The sequence below is a fragment of the Drosophila sechellia genome, chromosome 3L (assembly GCF_004382195.2).
Source record: "Drosophila sechellia strain sech25 chromosome 3L, ASM438219v1, whole genome shotgun sequence".
NCBI classification, from domain to species: Eukaryota; Metazoa; Arthropoda; class Insecta; order Diptera; family Drosophilidae; genus Drosophila; species Drosophila sechellia.
This window is the reverse complement of record NC_045951.1, coordinates 26,992,802-27,011,166: the sequence shown is the minus strand read 5'-3', so window position 1 is coordinate 27,011,166 and position 18,365 is coordinate 26,992,802. Positions and strand designations below refer to the sequence as shown.

At 40.0% G+C, this 18,365-nt stretch overlaps 1 protein-coding gene across 2 annotated transcripts in view; it reads left to right on the top strand.

Moving 5' to 3' along the window:
• The window catches only part of LOC116800951 (myosin-I heavy chain), a 661,712-nt gene that overhangs the window by 541,677 nt on the left and 101,670 nt on the right, over nt 1-18,365 (top strand). Inside the window, exon 10 of one of the 2 annotated variants that reach the window (XM_032717811.1) lies at nt 1,205-1,724. The exons of the other annotated variant lie outside the window; for it this stretch is intronic. Within the exon in view, the coding sequence (XP_032573702.1) occupies nt 1,205-1,724 (520 nt within the window). The remainder of the gene's footprint in view (nt 1-1,204; nt 1,725-18,365) is intronic. 2 annotated transcript variants of the gene reach the window in all.

The window sequence follows — 18,365 nt, the reverse complement described above, 5'->3', positions numbered from 1 at the left end:
GCCGCCTGTGCAGCTGCCAACGTTTGGCGGCGGCTACGCAAACTGGGCGGATTTTTACTCCGTGTTCACGAGCATAATCGACAGCCATCCGGACCTCTCCAACGTTGAGAAATTCCAACATCTGCTGTTGGTGCAGCGCGCGCATTTATGGGAGGACCTGCAGTCCCTAAAAACGCTGGGAAGAGTTTCCTCGTCTAGTCCCATATCATCGCTCTCGCCGTTCCTGGATCAATTTGGACTTCTTAGAGTTGGCGGTCGCCTCCGGAATTCGTCGTTGGACTTTGATGGCCGCCACCCGAATAACTGCTGTTATTAACTCCAGACCTTTAGTTCCCATTTCAGAGAACCCTGCCGATCTAGATGTCCTCACTCCGGCGCATTTTCTCAATGGTGGTCCGCCTTCGTCGTTTAACGAGCCAGATATAACGGGCCTAAACTATAATCGGCTTGACTCTTGGCAGCGCATCTCCTTTCTTCAGCATATATTTTGGTCGCGATGGAAGGAAGAGTACTTGACGTTGCTCCAGCAGCGTTCCAAGTGGCGCACCCCAAAGCCTGGCGCAGCCGTGGACAACGTCGTTCTTGTTAAGGACAAGAATCTACCCCCAATGAGATGGCCTTTGGCGAGAGTCATGCAGTTGATTCCTGGCAGAGACGGCGTCGCTCGAGTTGCAGAATTGAGGACCGCGTCTAGAGTAATAAGACGGGCAGTGAACAAGCTGTGTCTGCTCCCCCTTGAGGACTCTGTTGGAACACAAGCTTCCAACGGGGGGAGGATGTTGGGTCATGCAGCCGCCAAAACTGTGCAGTAGACTAATTTCATACTTGTTAATATTTAAGCCAAATTATCAGTAGCATGCCCATAGTGCAACCCGCTGCTCTCGCGCGCATTTATCTGTACGGCGCTCATTCCTTTGTTGTTGTTAGCTACCTACGCTAAGCTTGGGCGCTGCATTTCGGCTGCCTGCCCGCCAATTGCCTTTTCGTCGCGTTTCGGAAAAGACCAACCTTACCATTGTCGCTATCGTAGATTATCGCTATTTCGCAAAATAAAACTGTCGTAATAAAACAAACTTTTTCGGTTTTTTATTATTCTCAACAGCTATTGAAAAAGCTCAATAGCTCAACATATGTTTTAAACTTTTCAATGAGTGTGTTGTATAAAGGACATGTCTATAGATTTAACCATAATTTTTCTCTCTAGGTACGTTCGTTGTATAAAACCTAATTTGCAAAAGCGACCAAATAACTACAACAGCTCTTTAGTTCTCGATCAACTAAAATATCTTGGAGTTGTGGATATTATTCGAATAAGAAGAGAAGGATTTCCAATACACTTTAGTCATGAAGACTTTGAAGTTAAATATAAATGTCTTATCAAGAATAAATCATTTGAACATCCACAAAAATATTTAACGAATATTTTGGAAAAAAGCGGCATGCCTCCTACTGAATGGCAAATAGGAAAAACTAAAATATTTTTGCGCAATGCGGCATATGAACTGTTGGAGACTAATCGAAAAGATAAAATTTATAAAAATGCCGTTATTATTCAAAAAATCTGGAAAAGGTACTATTGCCAAAAATCGTTTTTACGCAATAAACAAGCTGTTCTGAGAATACAGCATGCGTATAGGGGCTGGAGATTAAAAATTCGTTTTATGAGAATGCGGCGTAGTGCTATTGTCATTCAAAGTCGACTCCGCGGAGTTTTTGCTAGAGAGGTGAGACTTTTTTATAAAAAATATTTTATACTTAATAAACTAAAATAATTATTTATAAATAATTTAATATGTGGGAAATTCTTATCTCATATATTTAGGTCTTTCGGTCAGCATAAGCACAACAATCTTCAGTAAATTTGAAACTTGTCTAATTTAATCGTAAAATTTGTTAAAATTTTTCGCCCTGTGGTGTGAGTTACCTTTAACACATAGTAACTTACTTATCTGTGCAGCCTAAATTAAAATATCTGCTTTATTTTTGTACTCTTTTCTTTCCCCGGAACGGGGAGAGAGCAAACCTTTTGATAGCACTTCGATCCTGTCGCTGCTTTACTTTCTTTTTTGTGTTTCCCACTACCAAAGATTTTTAATTCTCTAAAAGCTTTAAATATTTCTGTCGCGTCACGCGGCCGCCAGCAATTCCTAAAATTTGTATTTGTTTACATGCCAACTTTGGATACAGGTCAACTTTACTGCACCTCAGTTATGCAGCAATACCATCGTTATCTATGAAGATCAGCTGTGCCGAGCTCTCCCCTCTCGCTCTAGTACTCTCGCACCAACACCTTTGGCTTAGCGTTATGATGTTCTCTCTGCAATTAAAACGCTCTAGCGAAATAAATAAGGTTTTAGTTATGTATGGATCATGAAATTCCTTAGACCACCCTTTTATAAAAACTAGCACACCCCTGGCCTCATTGACAATAGTCAAAATATGGTCGGAAAATTTTAGTTTAGGGTCCAGAAGAACACCAAGATCATCAACCCGTGTCATTCTGTCCAAAGGGCACCCACTTAGAGTGTAAGTCGTGCGTATTGGGTTGACACGACACAAGGTCATAACTTTACACTTGGAGCCATTTAAGTTTAATGCGTTACGTTACGGCTATATATTTGAAAGCTGCCTAGATCGGATTGTAAGCGCAAATGGCGCGAAATGTCCTTGTGTTGGAGGGATAATTTAAAATCGTCTGCATACATAAGTACACGCGAATGTTTTATTACTAGGGGAAGTCGTTAATAAATATGGTAAAAAGAAGCGGACCAAGGTGTCTCCCTTGTGGGACACCGGATGTGACTCGGATTTCGCATTTTTAAAGAGGACTTTTTGCGTCCTGCCATTCAGATAGCTTGAAATCCAATTTAGAAGATTAACAGGGAAACCTAATAGATCAAGTTTCCTTAATAGAAGGTAATGATTAACAGAGTTAAATGCTTTACTAAAGTCAGTGTAGATAACATCTGTTTGAAGATTATTTTTGAAGCTCTTTATTACGAAAGAAGTTAGCTCCAAGAGGATAGTGGTTGTTGATCTGCGTTTCATCCACAAAGGTGCTGCAAATGAGGGGTGATAACATTGTCAAAAAGTTTTGGGATAGCCGTCACTTTAGAGATTCCTCTGTAATTGCTTGCATCCAGTTTGCTACCTTTTGTGTAAAGAGAAATCACAAAGGACTCCTTCCATATATGAGGAAATTGTGAAGATTCCAGAGATAAGGTAAACAGTTTCAGTAGAGGCTTGCACAAGGCTTCCGCACAGAATCTGAGCACATAGGAATACCTATTCCATCGGAAGCTGGCGAATAGAACGGCTTAACACGCTGAAGATCGTTAAGCAGTGAGCTGTCGTTTATATTAATATATATATATATAGTGACATATCCATAAGTCCCTAAGACTTAAGCACATGCCTACACAGCATTCCCAAATACCCCCTACACTACTCCGGATGTACCTAATGGATTCCAGATAAGAATAATATGATCCTCAAGATTGGGTTGAGTGGAAAATTCCCAACTCCAAATAAGTCACCCACTGGTAGACTAAACATCCGTCCCATAATTTAAACATTCCTTGCCTAAGCCCTCACCCCATCGTCATGTCCCCACGTTCAAAGCTCGGACTCGCAATCCCGAAAACAAAAGTATTCGATTTCAATAAACAAAACTATAAGAATCTAAGAGCACTTGTATCCAAGAGCGAATGCACTTGAATCCAAAGACGATTAAAGTCAGCAACTCCAAAGCTCTTTCTCTTCACTTGATCAGATCCCTTAAGTCCAAAGTCCATATCAGAAAAGCTCGATACCGAGGCTTGAACGTCAATCAAATCAGAATAATTAGATGAGTTCAGTTTGAGACCTAATTGTAATCGGTCGGTGTTCTTCAACAAAAATAAAAAGTTGTAATCATTCAGTGAAATAAAAATTATATTTTTTTCACATATGAGTATTGCAAGCATTTAATTGGCGCAGTCGGTAGGATCAAATAAAAATAAAGAGTCCTTTTAGTACGGTACTGATCCATTAAAGGATACGTTATACAACTATCCAGGATTGGCGAATTAAAACAGTGATTCTAACATTATTTTGAGATCCGCAAAAGAATCTACGTGAAAGTGGAACTTAAATAAAATCCCGTGCGGTCGGAACCAAAGTTAATTAAAAACTTTCAATTCCGTAATCTAAACTTAAACTTATAGTTTAAAAACCAAATACCTAAAAACCTCAAAACTTAAAATTCAAAAACCAAATACCAAAAACCAAAAAATAAATACACCATGTCGGTTCCACAATTATCGGGAATCCATTTAAACCAACTACTTAATCAAATAAAAGAATTAAACCACTACGATGGCACACCTGGCAGACTATCTGGATTCGTGAATCAAGTAGAACAACTACTTAATTTATACCCAACACAAGATCCGAGACAACCACACGTCGTATATGGAGCAGTGAAGCGATTACTAGTGGATGCAGCATTAGAAGTCGTAACCCAGGAAAGAGCGATAACATGGATGGACATAAAGGAAGCATTGGCAATGGCTTTCAAGGACCACAGACCATATACAACCATCATAAAGCAGTTAGAAGAAATCCCATACCCAGGAAGCATCAGTAAGTTTATACAGAAATTAGAAATACAGTATTGGATTATATTCGATAAGTTAGAATTAGAAAATGATCCCGTTGATAAATCAAATTATACAGACATGTTGAATAGGACTGTCAAAGCTGTAATAGATCGAAAACTGCCGGATAGAATTTATATGACATTGGCACGTAAAGATATTGACACCATTTGTAAATTAAAACAAGTATCAATGGAGGTAGGACTTTATGATGCTAGTCCAGAAAATCACCGTCCAAATAGATCAGAAGTGAACAAACATAGGAACAGGGGAAACTATAATCAAAATAATAATCAAAAATATTACGGTAACAGAAATCACAATTATTATCATTCTGGCATGAATCGGAACAGTAATACACAAACCCCTCAAAATTCGAACCAATTTATACCAAATCAAAACCAGTATTCACCTCGTTTGACACCAAATCATCTAAGAGGAAATTATCACACATATAGAAGGGATTTAACACAAGCCCAACAAAATAATGCCCTTAACTTCCAACCCTCGACTTCAAATAATTTTAATAATCAAAAACCGATAAAAAGACAACGCGAGAGTCAAAGTGACCAGTACAGAATGGATGTAAATTTTAATGAAGCTGCATCGGACACTCAAGTGACAGAGAAGGACACACCAGTCCCTATGTAGAAATAAGCTATCATAATAAAATTTACAAAGAAATGATCGACACAGGATCATCAATAAATATTATAAGGGAAAATTTTGAAAATATAGAAGAAAACGAAGAAAACCTTACAGTATACACTATTAAAGGTCCAATTAAACTAAAGAAAAGTATAATAATAAAACCCACTTCAGTCTGTCCGTCTGTTCAAAAATTCTATATGCACAAATTTTCAGATAATTATGATTTCCTGTTAGGTCGAAAGTATTTAGAAGATACAAGCAAGATACAGCAAAGATAAACTATGATAATAATACAGTAATTTTAGGCTCGAAAACATTAAAATTTTTGTATGTAGAAAAGAAGGGCGAGACCGCATCCAAATGCCTCGACCCGCAGCAAAAGATTGATTCTGCCCCAGTCGAGAAAATCAATCCAAAGACGCAAAAGGTTAAGACCACATCTAAGGGCCTTAAACCAAAGCGTCAACAACAAAAGAAGGAGACCGCATCATCTAAATGCCTCATTTCAAATGTTGTTAGTGACACAGTGGACAATGATGTAACACATCTCGATTCCATGTCCGTTGACGACGATATAGTCAACTTCGCGATTAACAATGAGTTACGCGAATGTAACGAGTATAGACTCGAACATTTAAATGTAGAGGAAGTTGAATGTTTAATGAAGGTTATATACGAATATAGAGACATTCAGTAAAAAGAGGGCGAAAATTTGACCTTTACAAGTACTATTAAGCATGTCATCCAGACTACATGAAGACCCAGTATACCGTAAACCCTACAAGTACCCCCAAAGCGTTGACCAAGAAGTCAACAAAGAAATCAAAGAAATGACAGAACAAGGGATCATTCGCAAATCGAAATCCCCTTATTGTTCTCCTATATGGGTGGTCCCCAAGAAGGCAGACACCTCTGGGAAACAAAAATTCAGGTTGGTAGTCGATTACAGGAATCTAAATGAGATAACTGTTAATGACAAATTCCCCATTCCCCGAATGGACGAAATATTGGACAAATTGGGTAGATGCCAATATTTTACAACAATAGATCTAGCTAAAGGTTTTCACCAAATTCAGATGGATGAAAATTCTATTGCAAAAACTGCTTTTTCCACTAAGCATGTGCACTATGAATATACTCGTATGCCCTTTGCCCTTTAAAAACTGCTCCAGCTACTTTTCAGAGATGTATGAATAATCTTCTAGAAGATTTGATCTACAAAGATTGTTTAGTCTATTTAGACGATTTTATTGTTCATTCCACTTCATTGGAAGAACACATTTTATCTCTAAAGAAAAACTGAGAGAAGCCAATTGGAAATTGCAGCTAGATAAATGTGAATTCATGAAGAAAGAAACTGAATTCCTAGGACACATTGTCACAACAAACGGCATCAAACCTAACCCAAACAAAACCAAAGCGATCACAAACTTTCCATTACCTAAGACACCTAAACAAATAAAATCATTTTTGGGATTATGTGGATTCTATCGCAAGTTTATTCCTAACTTTGCAAAAATAGTTAAACCCATGACCCTCAAACTAAAGAAAGGTGCTGTAATAGATATGAAATGCAAAGACTACATCGAATCATTTGAAAGACTAAAGGTTTTGATAACATCCCTTTTCTCTAACAACTGACGCAAGTAATGTAGCTATTGGTGCAGTGCTATCACAGAACCATAAGCCCGTTTGTTATGCCAGCAGAACGCTAAACGAACACGAAATCAACTATGCTACTATTGAAAAAGAATTGTTAGCTATAGTTTGGGCGACAAAATATTTCAGGTCATACCTATTCGTCAGGCCATTTGAAATATTGAGTGATCACATGCCATTAGTATGTCTCAATAATATCAAAGAGCCGAACATGAAATTACATAGGTGAAAAATCAAACTTAATGAATTTGATTATAAAATAAAATATTTTCCAGGCAAAGAAAATTATGTCCCGCACAAAGATAGAAGAAGTTATGGTTGGCGAAGTCGCAAACAGCGCAGACGGAACTATACATAGTGCTTATGAAGATAATTTAAATTATACATATATCCATAACGGAGAGACCAATCAATTTTTTCTCTAGACACATAGAGATAGAAAAAGGCGACAATGACACAAGTGTAAGCCACTTCTTTCAAAAACTCCAGATTAAAATAATCTATAAAGAAATGACACTTGAAATCGCCAAAACCCTCATTAAGGAATATGTGTGCACCAAGAAAAGGGCAATTTACTTCCCTATTGATGAAGATTTTCTGATATTCCAGAGGGTATTTACCGAAATCATAAGCCCTAACAATTTCACAACACTAAAAAAATCACGAAGTAATTGATATACTAACTTTAATTGGTTAAAAGAAAAATACTATTACCCTGATAGTCAAAAGCTAATTCAAAATATTATTAATGAATGTGAAATCTGTAATCTTGCAAAAACAGAACATCGAGACACAAAATTGACATATGAAACAACACCTGAAATATTTAACACAAGGGAAAAATACGTGATAGATTTTTATCTCACGGGAAACCAAATCTTCCTATCTTGTATTGATATTTATTCGAAATTTGCCTCCCTAGTAGAAGTAAAAAGTAGAGATTGGCTAGAAGCAAAAAGAGCCATTACAAAAATATTCAATGATATGGGAAAGCCACAGGAAATTAAAGCGGACAAAGACTCAGCTTTTATGTGCATAGCTTTGCAAAACTGGTTAAGATCCGAAGGTGTTAAAATTTCTGTAACAACAAGTAAAAATGGTGTATCAGATATAGAAAGATTTCACAAAACAGTAAATGAAAAATTAAGAATTATCGGAAACGAACAAAACATTGAAGATAGGTGTACAAAATTTGAAACAATATTATACGTATACAATCATAAAACCAAACATAACAGCACTAAACGATATCCAGCAGATATTTTTCTATATGCAGGTAGCCCAGATTTTAACGTACAACAAAACAAAATTGATAAGATAGAATACCTTAATAAGAATAGGCATAATTTTGAAGTTGACACAAAATACAGACAGGCTCCACTTGTAAAGAGTAAAATTACTAACCCATTTAAAAAGGCAGTAAAAATTGAACAAGTGGATAGTAAACATTTTGAAGACACAAATCGCGGCAGGAAAATCGTACATTATAAATCAAAGTTTAAGAAACAGAAAAAATTTAATAAGAGTAAATACGATAATTCCAGACCAAGCAATGAAGAGCAAGATACACAGCACATTCCTAATAATGCCTAGTTGCATATTATCATTTATCACCATGGTTAAATGCAGCAATATCGAAGTAAACCCAATAAGCGCGAAAAATGGATATCTTATATTCCAAACTGGAACAATGGAAATTCCAACCAGATACGAATATCATTATTTGAGTATAAACATAACAAAGACAATGCTAATGTTCGAAAACCTAGTAACTGAAGCAAATGATTATCCCAATGTACCACAGATACAATATTTAGTCGATAAACTAAAACGGAATATAAATGGTTTTAAAATTATTCAGCGAAGCAAAAGAGGTCTTTTAAACGTAGTAGGAAAAGCTTATAAATACTTATTCGGTACATTAGATGAAGACGACAGGGAAGAGCTAGAAGAAAAAATTAATAACATGTCAGAAGACCCCGTAGAAACCCACGATTTAAATATGATTGTTGACATAATCAACAGTGGAATTGACATAATTAATAGGCTCAAATTAGAAAAGGAATTAGGCCAACAAATTGCGATAATTATATTCAACCTTCAACAATTCACAGAATACTTGGAAATATAGAGTTAGGTATGCAATTAACCAGACTAGGAATCTTCAACCCAAAATTATTAAAACACGATTATTTGAGACACGTAAATTCGGAGAAAATGCTAAAGATAAAAACATCAACTTGGCTCAAGACAGATACGAATGAAATTTTGATTATTTTCCACGTTCCTAGCGAAGTCACTAAAGTTCCGATATTCCAAATAGTCCCATACCCAGATGAACAAAATTATATTCTAACCGAGCAAATATTCGATAAGTTTTATATATTCGATAACCAAGTATTCCATAAGGACACAGATAATATAATATTTGATAAATGTATTATTGGACTTAAAAAACAAGAGCAAACTCAATGCAAATATACTAAAACCCATAGAAACTTTCAAATAAATTACGTAGAACCAAATATACTGTTAACATGGAATATTCCTGAAACAATTGTTAACCAAGATTGTACAAATAACCAAATAACAATCTCAGGAAATAACATTATAAAAATTAAAAATTATACCATGCAAATAGATGAGTTTCTAATCTCAAACAACCTAGCAGATTTTACACAAACAATTTATATCACCAATAATGTTACACGCTTAGAACCAATAAATCATTTACAAACAAAAGAAATGATAAGAGCCCATGTAAAACACTATAACTTCTATCAAATTATTTGCATTACAACATTTATCATCATGATAATTAGTTTGACTCTGTATTTAGCATATAAGTTTAAAAATATACCTAAGAAAATTATTGTCAAATACTGTAAACAAAAAGAAGAACATCCGCACCTAGAAACTAATGTCAACGAAGATATTCAGCTAGGAAATAATATTATGATATATCCAAATTTAACGACCTGAGGACAGGCCAAATTCAAAGGTTGGGGGAGTGACATATCCATAAGTCCCTAAGACTTAAGCACATGCCTACACAGCATTCCCAAATACCCCCTACACTACTCCGGATGTACCTAATGGATTCCACATAAGAATAATATGATCCTCAAGATTGGGTTGAGTGGAAAATTCCCAACTCCAAATAAGTCACCCACTGGTAGACTAAACATCCGTCCCATAATTTAAACATTCCTTGCCTAAGCCCTCACCCCATCGTCATGTCCCCACGTTCAAAGCTCGGACTCGCAATCCCGAAAACAAAAGTATTCGATTTCAATAAACAAAACTATAAGAATCTAAGAGCACTTGTATCCAAGAGCGAATGCACTTGAATCCAAAGACGATTAAAGTCAGCAACTCCAAAGCTCTTTCTCTTCACTTGATCAGATCCCTTAAGTCCAAAGTCCATATCAGAAAAGCTCGATACCGAGGCTTGAACGTCAATCAAATCAGAATAATTAGATGAGTTCAGTTTGAGACCTAATTGTAATCGGTCGGTGTTCTTCAACAAAAATAAAAAGTTGTAATCATTCAGTGAAATAAAAATTATATTTTTTTCACATATGAGTATTGCAAGAATTTAATTATATATATATTAATATATTAAATTAATATTAAATTCGACTTAGCGGTATGCATAAGAGTATGGTTGTTCGGAATGATGTAACGTAGAATATGTTGGCGAATAGATCGGCTATTCAAAGAATAGCGAACAAGGGTAAGAAATTATTTTTCCTTATAACAAAATTAAAAAACTGTTTCGGATCCTGTGCGAACTGGAACTTACAACGGTTAAAATAATTCCTGTAGCATTAAGCTGAGCATTAAGCACGGTGAAGTTTCACCGAGCGCTTAAATTTTTGGAAAGGATGGACTGAGAACCGGTATTTTTAAATTTTGTATAAAGTCTGGACTTTACATTTCTTAGATGTGTCAACTCTTTATTAAACCAAGGATGTTTAGAGATTGGGGGATAGTACATCGGAACACAAGACTCAAAAAATGATTTAATTGCGGTATTAAACATATTTATGCCATCCGTCATTATGTTGCAGGAGTAAAGATCGAACAAATTAAAGGCCGTGCGCATACCTGGAGGGTTACCACTTCAAGGTCATCACGGACCATATAGCTCTGAAGTTGATGAATAACATCGAAAATCCGTCCGGCAGGATAGCGAGATGGGCGTTGGAGCTGCAACAGTACGATTTCGAAATCTCGTACATAAAGGGCCAGCTGAACATCGTCGCCGACGCGCTTTCAAGACAACCACTGCAGGAGACGAGCCGAAGAGTGAGCGTGGAGGACGACGAACAACCGAGAGAGCAGCAGGGATGTAGGTGGTTGGAGGAGATGCAAAGAAACATGAAGCAGCAGCCGCAAAAATTTCCGGACTATTTGGAGGAAGACGGCAAGCTGTACCGGCACATACCGCATCGGGCGGGCAACGAGGAGGTGGCATCGTGGAAGATGTGTGTACCGATCGGGCAGAGGCAGCGCGTCATGACCGAAAACCACGACATGCCAACTGCGGGACACTTGGGAAGCCGCAAGACGATTGCCAGGATTGCAGCTCGGTATCATTGGCCAGGAATGCATCGAGACGTAAGAAAGTACGTGCGAGACTGCGAGAGCTGCATGAAGTACAAGCCAGCTACAGGCGGCCGGGAAGATGTTAACACAGGTGCCGGAAGAACCATGGGCAACCGTGTGCGCAGATTTCGTGGGCCCCTTGCCACGGTAGAAGCATGGAAATTCTATGCTGCTGGTCCTGGTGGACAGATTTTTAAAGTGGACCGATATCGTCCCTATGAGAAGGGCGACTACTGAGACGCTGCGAAAGGCTGTTCGAGAGCGAATAGTGGCCAGATACGGAGTGCCCAAAGTGATGATCACAGATAACGGCGTGCAGTTCACAAGTAGGGCGTTCAGGAAGTTTCTGGAGGAGCTGGGGGTTCGACACCACGGAAAGGGCCAACAGGACCGTCAAAACAATGATCGCGCAATTCACAGGTGCCGATCAGAGGACATGGGACGAGCACTGGCCGGAGCTGCAGCTGGCGGTTAACACAAGTGTGGCGGAGACCACAGGATACTCGCCGGCGTTCATAACGCAGGGAAGGGAGCCGAGGCTGCCCAACGCGTTGTTCGACGAAAAGACGACCGGGACCGGCAAGTGCACCCAGACACCAGCGGAAAACGCGAAGAAATTGAAAGAAATCTTAGAGCTGGTGCGGAGAAACATGGAGAAGGCGGCACAGGATCAGGCGCGCCACTATAATCTCAGACGGCCGTAGAAACCCAAGGTGCGGGACACAGTATGGGCCAAAGAGCGCCACTTTTCAAAGGCAGCCGAAGGTTTCGCAAAATTGGCACCGTGACGGGCCGTACACGATAAAGAAATTCACGTCACCAGTAATATGCGTCCTCGAACACAAAACAACCAAGAAAGACAAGACTGCACACATCAGCGATCTGAAGCCGGGAAGCGCGAGCGCCGGCGGGCCACGAGACTTCGAGGAATAAACAAAAACAAAAGAAAAACAACACAAAACGTTGGGGTGAAAAGGGGGAAGACGATACAAGGTATCGATACGGATCAGATCAACAACACACACACACACAGGCCCGTCAGAGCGCGAAAGCGGGACAGGGAGGGTACGCAGCCAAGAACCGTTAACGGTTAGCACACACACACAGCTGCGAATTCCGTGGGAGGCGGGTATACGGACGGGAAAAGCTCCGTTACCGGTACAGGCCCACGGAATAACGGCACAAGGAGCAGAAGCAAAACCGAGATTTTGTCGCGGAGAGTACGGCTCGAGCCGGTCTTTTCAATTCGAGATCGTCATGGCAGCACACGTTTTTCACGCCCGGGGAGTACGACAGACCGGCGCCGGGGAACAGCCCGGGGCGATATGGAGTAGGGATTCCGATTCCTATCTCCAGCTCCTGGCGTCACCCCTGGTGTCGCGATCTCCATCCCCGGGGAGTATGGAGGACACGGAGGAAATTCCGGACGTCGAACTCGAGGACGACCAACCGATAACGGATACGGAGGGCGCGGCCGAGGTCATCACCCTCTCTTCGGAGAGCGAGGAAGACGATGACGGAGGCGAGACGGTCACGCCGGAGGTGTCAGACGAGGATGAGACCGCGCTGATGGCCAAGACGCGGATGGCTTACCGAAGCGTCCGGCGGGCTACACGTACGGAAGAAGGCCGAGCGTCGGAGTGTTAACGGAAGGAGCTCGGAAGTGAGCGGTCAAGTCAGAAGGAAAGGAACAGTGCAAGCATCGGGCGGCAAGAAGCCCGAAGGACGCGGAAGGACGATCACCACAAGCAAGTGAAGATCCTGGGAGTGGATGAGAAGGATCTGGCGTGTCGTAAGGATCAGTGGAGTCAGTGGTCGGTACAGGTGGTCCCAGGACGAGCGTTGCCTCGCCCAAGGACGATACACCCTACCCCATAACATCCTAAACCCAGACCGACCGGCGGGTGGTCATCTAGAGGAGACGACACCGACGTAGCGGTTTTGAGAAGGACAGTGGAGTCAGTGGTCGGCAAAGGGGATCCCAGGACAAGCGTTGCCTCGCACAAGGACGATACATCCTGCCATATAACATCCTAGTCCCGGCCGTGCCGACTCGTCGTCCACGTCAAGGAGCAAGCAGTACCACGGAGTCAAGGCGTTGCAGGAGAAGCGCCGCAGGAGTTGTGAGATCTCCGAAGAAATTATATATGAAACAGTAGAATAAACGGCTATAATAAGAACCCATTGCTTTTCCTTGGTCGGGTAATCATACAAATCATAAATTTGGTGGGACGAACGCACAAACTCTCTGAGCTAGCCGCTGCAATCCGTAGCGAGCGAAATAAGAAAATTAGTTCGTTACACCAGCTATAAAATTGTTTACCCTCCGACGATGTGCCTTGCAAAAACAGTGAATTCGCTTGGTTGACTTCTCTGATTTCACTTTTAATACGGCACCTACGTCGATTGTCACCTCGAAAGTAGGATTATATGAATCTTCAGGTTGAGTAAGAGGTACTACTCTAGACAGAAACAAACCTTCAGGACTTGTTACAAAACATAGATCCAATAATCGACCAAGAGAATTTAGAATATAATTTACTTGCGACAACGAAAGTCGAACAAGCCAACAATAAATTCATGTTGTGCTAAAGTGAGACGGATATTCGAATTTTCTTCTGGGGACCACGTTGTGCCAGGTATATTAGAATCACCTAGAAATACCAATTGGTCCCTGTCAGAAAGTTTATTTAAGATGGATTGGATAGCGGACAGATGATTCTGATATTCAGAGAATTAAGAAGACGGTGGAATATTCGAGCACGTAATATAAACTGATCTGTCGGCAAATGACAGCTTTACGCATATTTAGTCTGAGTTACGGGACTCGTCAAAATGTAACTTCTCCGACGCGAGGGTAGATCTAACCGCGATTAAGACTCCACCTCCCTCCCTGGAGAAACGGTCATACCTGTATTTTGTGTACATACCTGGGAAGACTTCGGAGTTAAGTATCTCCGGATTTAACCAAGTCTCTGTGAACACTATTATATGGGATGCGAAGGAAAGGGTATACAATTTGGTTAGTTTGCTACGCAAGCCTGTAGCATTTTGATCAGTTCATTCAAGCCACCTTCAGTTGGCGCATAAACGATTTCATCTCGTTCACAACCACAAGGCAAGCATCACAGCAGTAATTTAGATTTCAATAACCTGGCACCAATTTTTATAAAAGCAGACAACATTTACTATTTCCACGTTTTTCAAAACTTTCAAGCGAGCTGTTAGAAGAACCGCAGCAGTCTGCACGCTCAGAAATTTTAGATTTTATGTGGGAAAGCGAAAGAGTGAGGGAGTGAGAGCGAGAGAATAGGTGCACAGTGCAGTTTATGTGCATACAAAAACAACACCAAACAGCACTGCGAAAACACAAAGATAAAAAATGCAAAGGAGTAAGTTTATTTGTTTAAACTACTGCACAAATCACAAAGAATCACTCGCGAAGCGAACGGATCTTTAATAATTATATTTACAATATATATATATATATATATATTTTTTTTTATGAAAATTATTAAAAACCTCGTCTGGATTGAAAAACACAAAATAAAATTTGGAGCGCAAAAAAAAAAGGAACGTTCGCTTTGAAGCTAGGAAGCTTTTTTTTATCAGTCGCTTTCGTTTACTTGTACAAAGCGCATCGACTTAAACTCTCTCTCAAAACCCAATAGAAACTTATCGTCCGAAATCGCTATATAAACGTCGCCTGTTCATTGCTTTAAAAAGCATATAAAAAAGCTTAACATGTGGTGACCCCTATGTGATTTGTGCATAAACAATAAATAGTGCAAATCATACAAAACAGTTTAAAGCTTTATTTTTAATTTATTCTCTATTTTTTCTGAGTCCGTTGTCAGACAACAATTTGTGTCTGCAATATTCAGACAAAGCTAAAGACAGTTAACATTAAAAGTAAATCCGTTGGTTACGTAAGATTGGATATACATAAAGAAATTTATTTGTACGCGTACATAGCCAGATAACGTAAGCTGCCTTTAATTCTTTTTTGCGCTCATCTTCCCGTTTAAACCGAATTTTGATTCGCTGTTTCTGCCATTTCGTTGTTGTTGCTGTTGCATGACTGTTGTTATGGAAACGTTACCGCTGATGAAAACTGGGTGGCATTTTTAATGCACAAGGCGGCTGCAATGTGGAATTTCATTTCGTAAGTTCATTCTTCATGTTGGGTTGGAGCTGATTGATGAGCTTCGAAGGAAAATTCTCAACTAGCTCCCATAAATGGATGTTGGGGAAATTGAAAGAAATTTTCAACGGAGACGGTTCCCCAAGCCAAACAGCCCATCTCCTTAGTCGCAGGCAGATTAATCCCATGAAGATTGTGAAAGGCTTTCAATCCAATGCCGTCCAAGCATAAGTAGTTCTTTTGAAAATACCTTTGACGATGACTCATTATCGCCCAAGTACTTGTCCAAAAGGTGGATCCGATGCGTTAGGCAAAATATGACGTGGCAGTCTGTGGGACCGGCCATAGATCCGGCCTTCTTGCCACAAGTCTGATCCCGTTGAATTGTACCTTCTGTAATGATTCTGGGCTCTCAATATATGTTGCCAGAGCTTTAAAAATATGTCCCCAGATGATCGATTCCGAGAGGCAAAACGGTTCGCACTTGGCCTAAATTCCCTCAAGACTGGTCATCAAGGGAAGCGGTGCAACTCCATAAATTGAAGAGCATGCCGATCTAAGCATCACACCCTGATTCACCTGGGAATCTTGGCTTCGCCTACACCACATGAAAGATTTCAGCCTCAAGAATCGCTTGACACTGACTTGCATCATCCCGAATAACCCTCTTTCTTGCCTAGAACGTCTGCTGCTCAACTTTCACATCTTGTTAAAGATGTTGTGCTCCTATCAACCGTATCATTCAGAACAGTTCAGGATTCTACTAGACCTTATTCGCACCTATTCCCAAATCATCTTCAGCTTAAGAGGACAAAGGCGGCAGTTTGTATTATCGGAATATGGGACTCTGTTTTTGAAACAAATGGTTCGTCAGTAAAAATTTCAATGAGATTTCCAACATCTACCGACCGTCATCACTGCTGTTATTGCCTCATTGAAATTCAGCCGTGCCTAAACATTGACATTGGCAACTGGAACATACTCCAAAACCTTAAACTCGCGGACCCACAGTTTAATCGTTCTCAACGTTCTGTTTTAAACCCGTCTCTTCTACGAAGTGCAGTGCGTCGATCAAGTCAAGCTTCTGCCAACTGACTCAAATAGGCCGGGTTGTTTCTGGAGGTTTGTACGAACGGTTGTAATTAGTCAACAACTCAATAAAATAGTTCGACTTCCTACGACCCTATTTCGAAACCATAAGCACGCGTTAAAAGCGTTGGTTGAGGACCTCCCGTCGCTCACATACTTTAAGGTACCTCGATACATTGCAGCTCCCTTCCAAGAAGTTCAACTGCACGGGCTTGCAGACGCCTCCACGCAGGCCAACTGCGCTATTATTTACGCACGGGTCGCATTTGGTGCCAGTTTTTAAATTACTCTCGTTGTTGCAAAAACTTGGTTAAAATAGAATAGTTATCACTATCCACGGAGTTAGTTCGGACTCACAGTGTCGTAATGTTCCTACCTAGGAGAATCCTGCCTAACACGCGATTTAACCCCAGCATAGCTGTCGCATCATAAGCTATAGTGGAACGGGTCAAATTGGCTACAACAATCCGAAGACAAGTGGCCCAAGGACAAAAAAACGCACTGTATTTGCTAATAAATTTTGCCGGCTTCAAGCAAAACATGCACTCCCTAAAACCAACAAAGTAAGCTAGCTGTCACCATTCAAAAACGCCCAATGAATCATGAGGGTTTAAGGGAGACTAAGAAACGCATTGCAACTACTCAACAACGTACCAAAACTCTATCAGTTCACGGATCTAATAATAAAAAATGCTCACTTCAATGAGTACAACTCACCTGGTTAATCGCATAAGAACAGTTTTGGATTTTCAAAGGCAAGCAAGCGGTGAAAGAGGCATTACGCCTGTGTGTGTCCGCTTTAAACATGGTCCCAATCCCTCTTGGCAGCTTTTGTGTGATTTCGCGTTTCACGGTGTTAATCGCCCCAAAAGAGCCTTTGAAGGCACTGGGTTTGGTAACAGAGGCGCAATCGAGGTCAAACCCATCTTGGTTCGAAAGGACACAATACATGTAAAGCATACATAGCATATGTCGTATATTCCTTTTAATTTAAAATTGTAACGAACGATTTATATTTGCTTTAAGCTGGGCACATTGTTTTGTTACGATATTTCTTCTGTTTTCGTGAAGCGAGGCAGAAATAGTTTCTGATAACGCAGTCTGGCATGGGTATGAATGGGACGGATAGAGTCCGGTAAAACTCACCACAGTGTGTCTGTGTAGTGGTGTATGAAAGAGAATAAGAAAGGGGACTCTTAATTTTGGGCATTCTTGGTGATGAAATAGAGAAGGTCATGCCACGTGCCAGAAAGCGTTTCGTTGAGGAAACAAAGGCGGACTCTTGTACAGACCATGGATCGACATCAGAAGTGGGATCTCCCAAGCCTGAAAACTTTTTTTTAATTTTTAAAATTTTTGTTTTTTATTATTTTTCTTTAAATTACAATCTTTTTTTTTTTTTTAAATAACAATAAGTAATTGGTTGACTAGATGTGAAGAATAAAAGAAGCGGCCCTTCCCAGTGCAAGGATACGCTAATACATTAATAATTTAATAGTTTAATTCTGTTGGAGTTCCGCGTTGTAATCTTCTTGGTTATAACTCTGTCACCGTTATTTGTCTTAAGTTTGAGT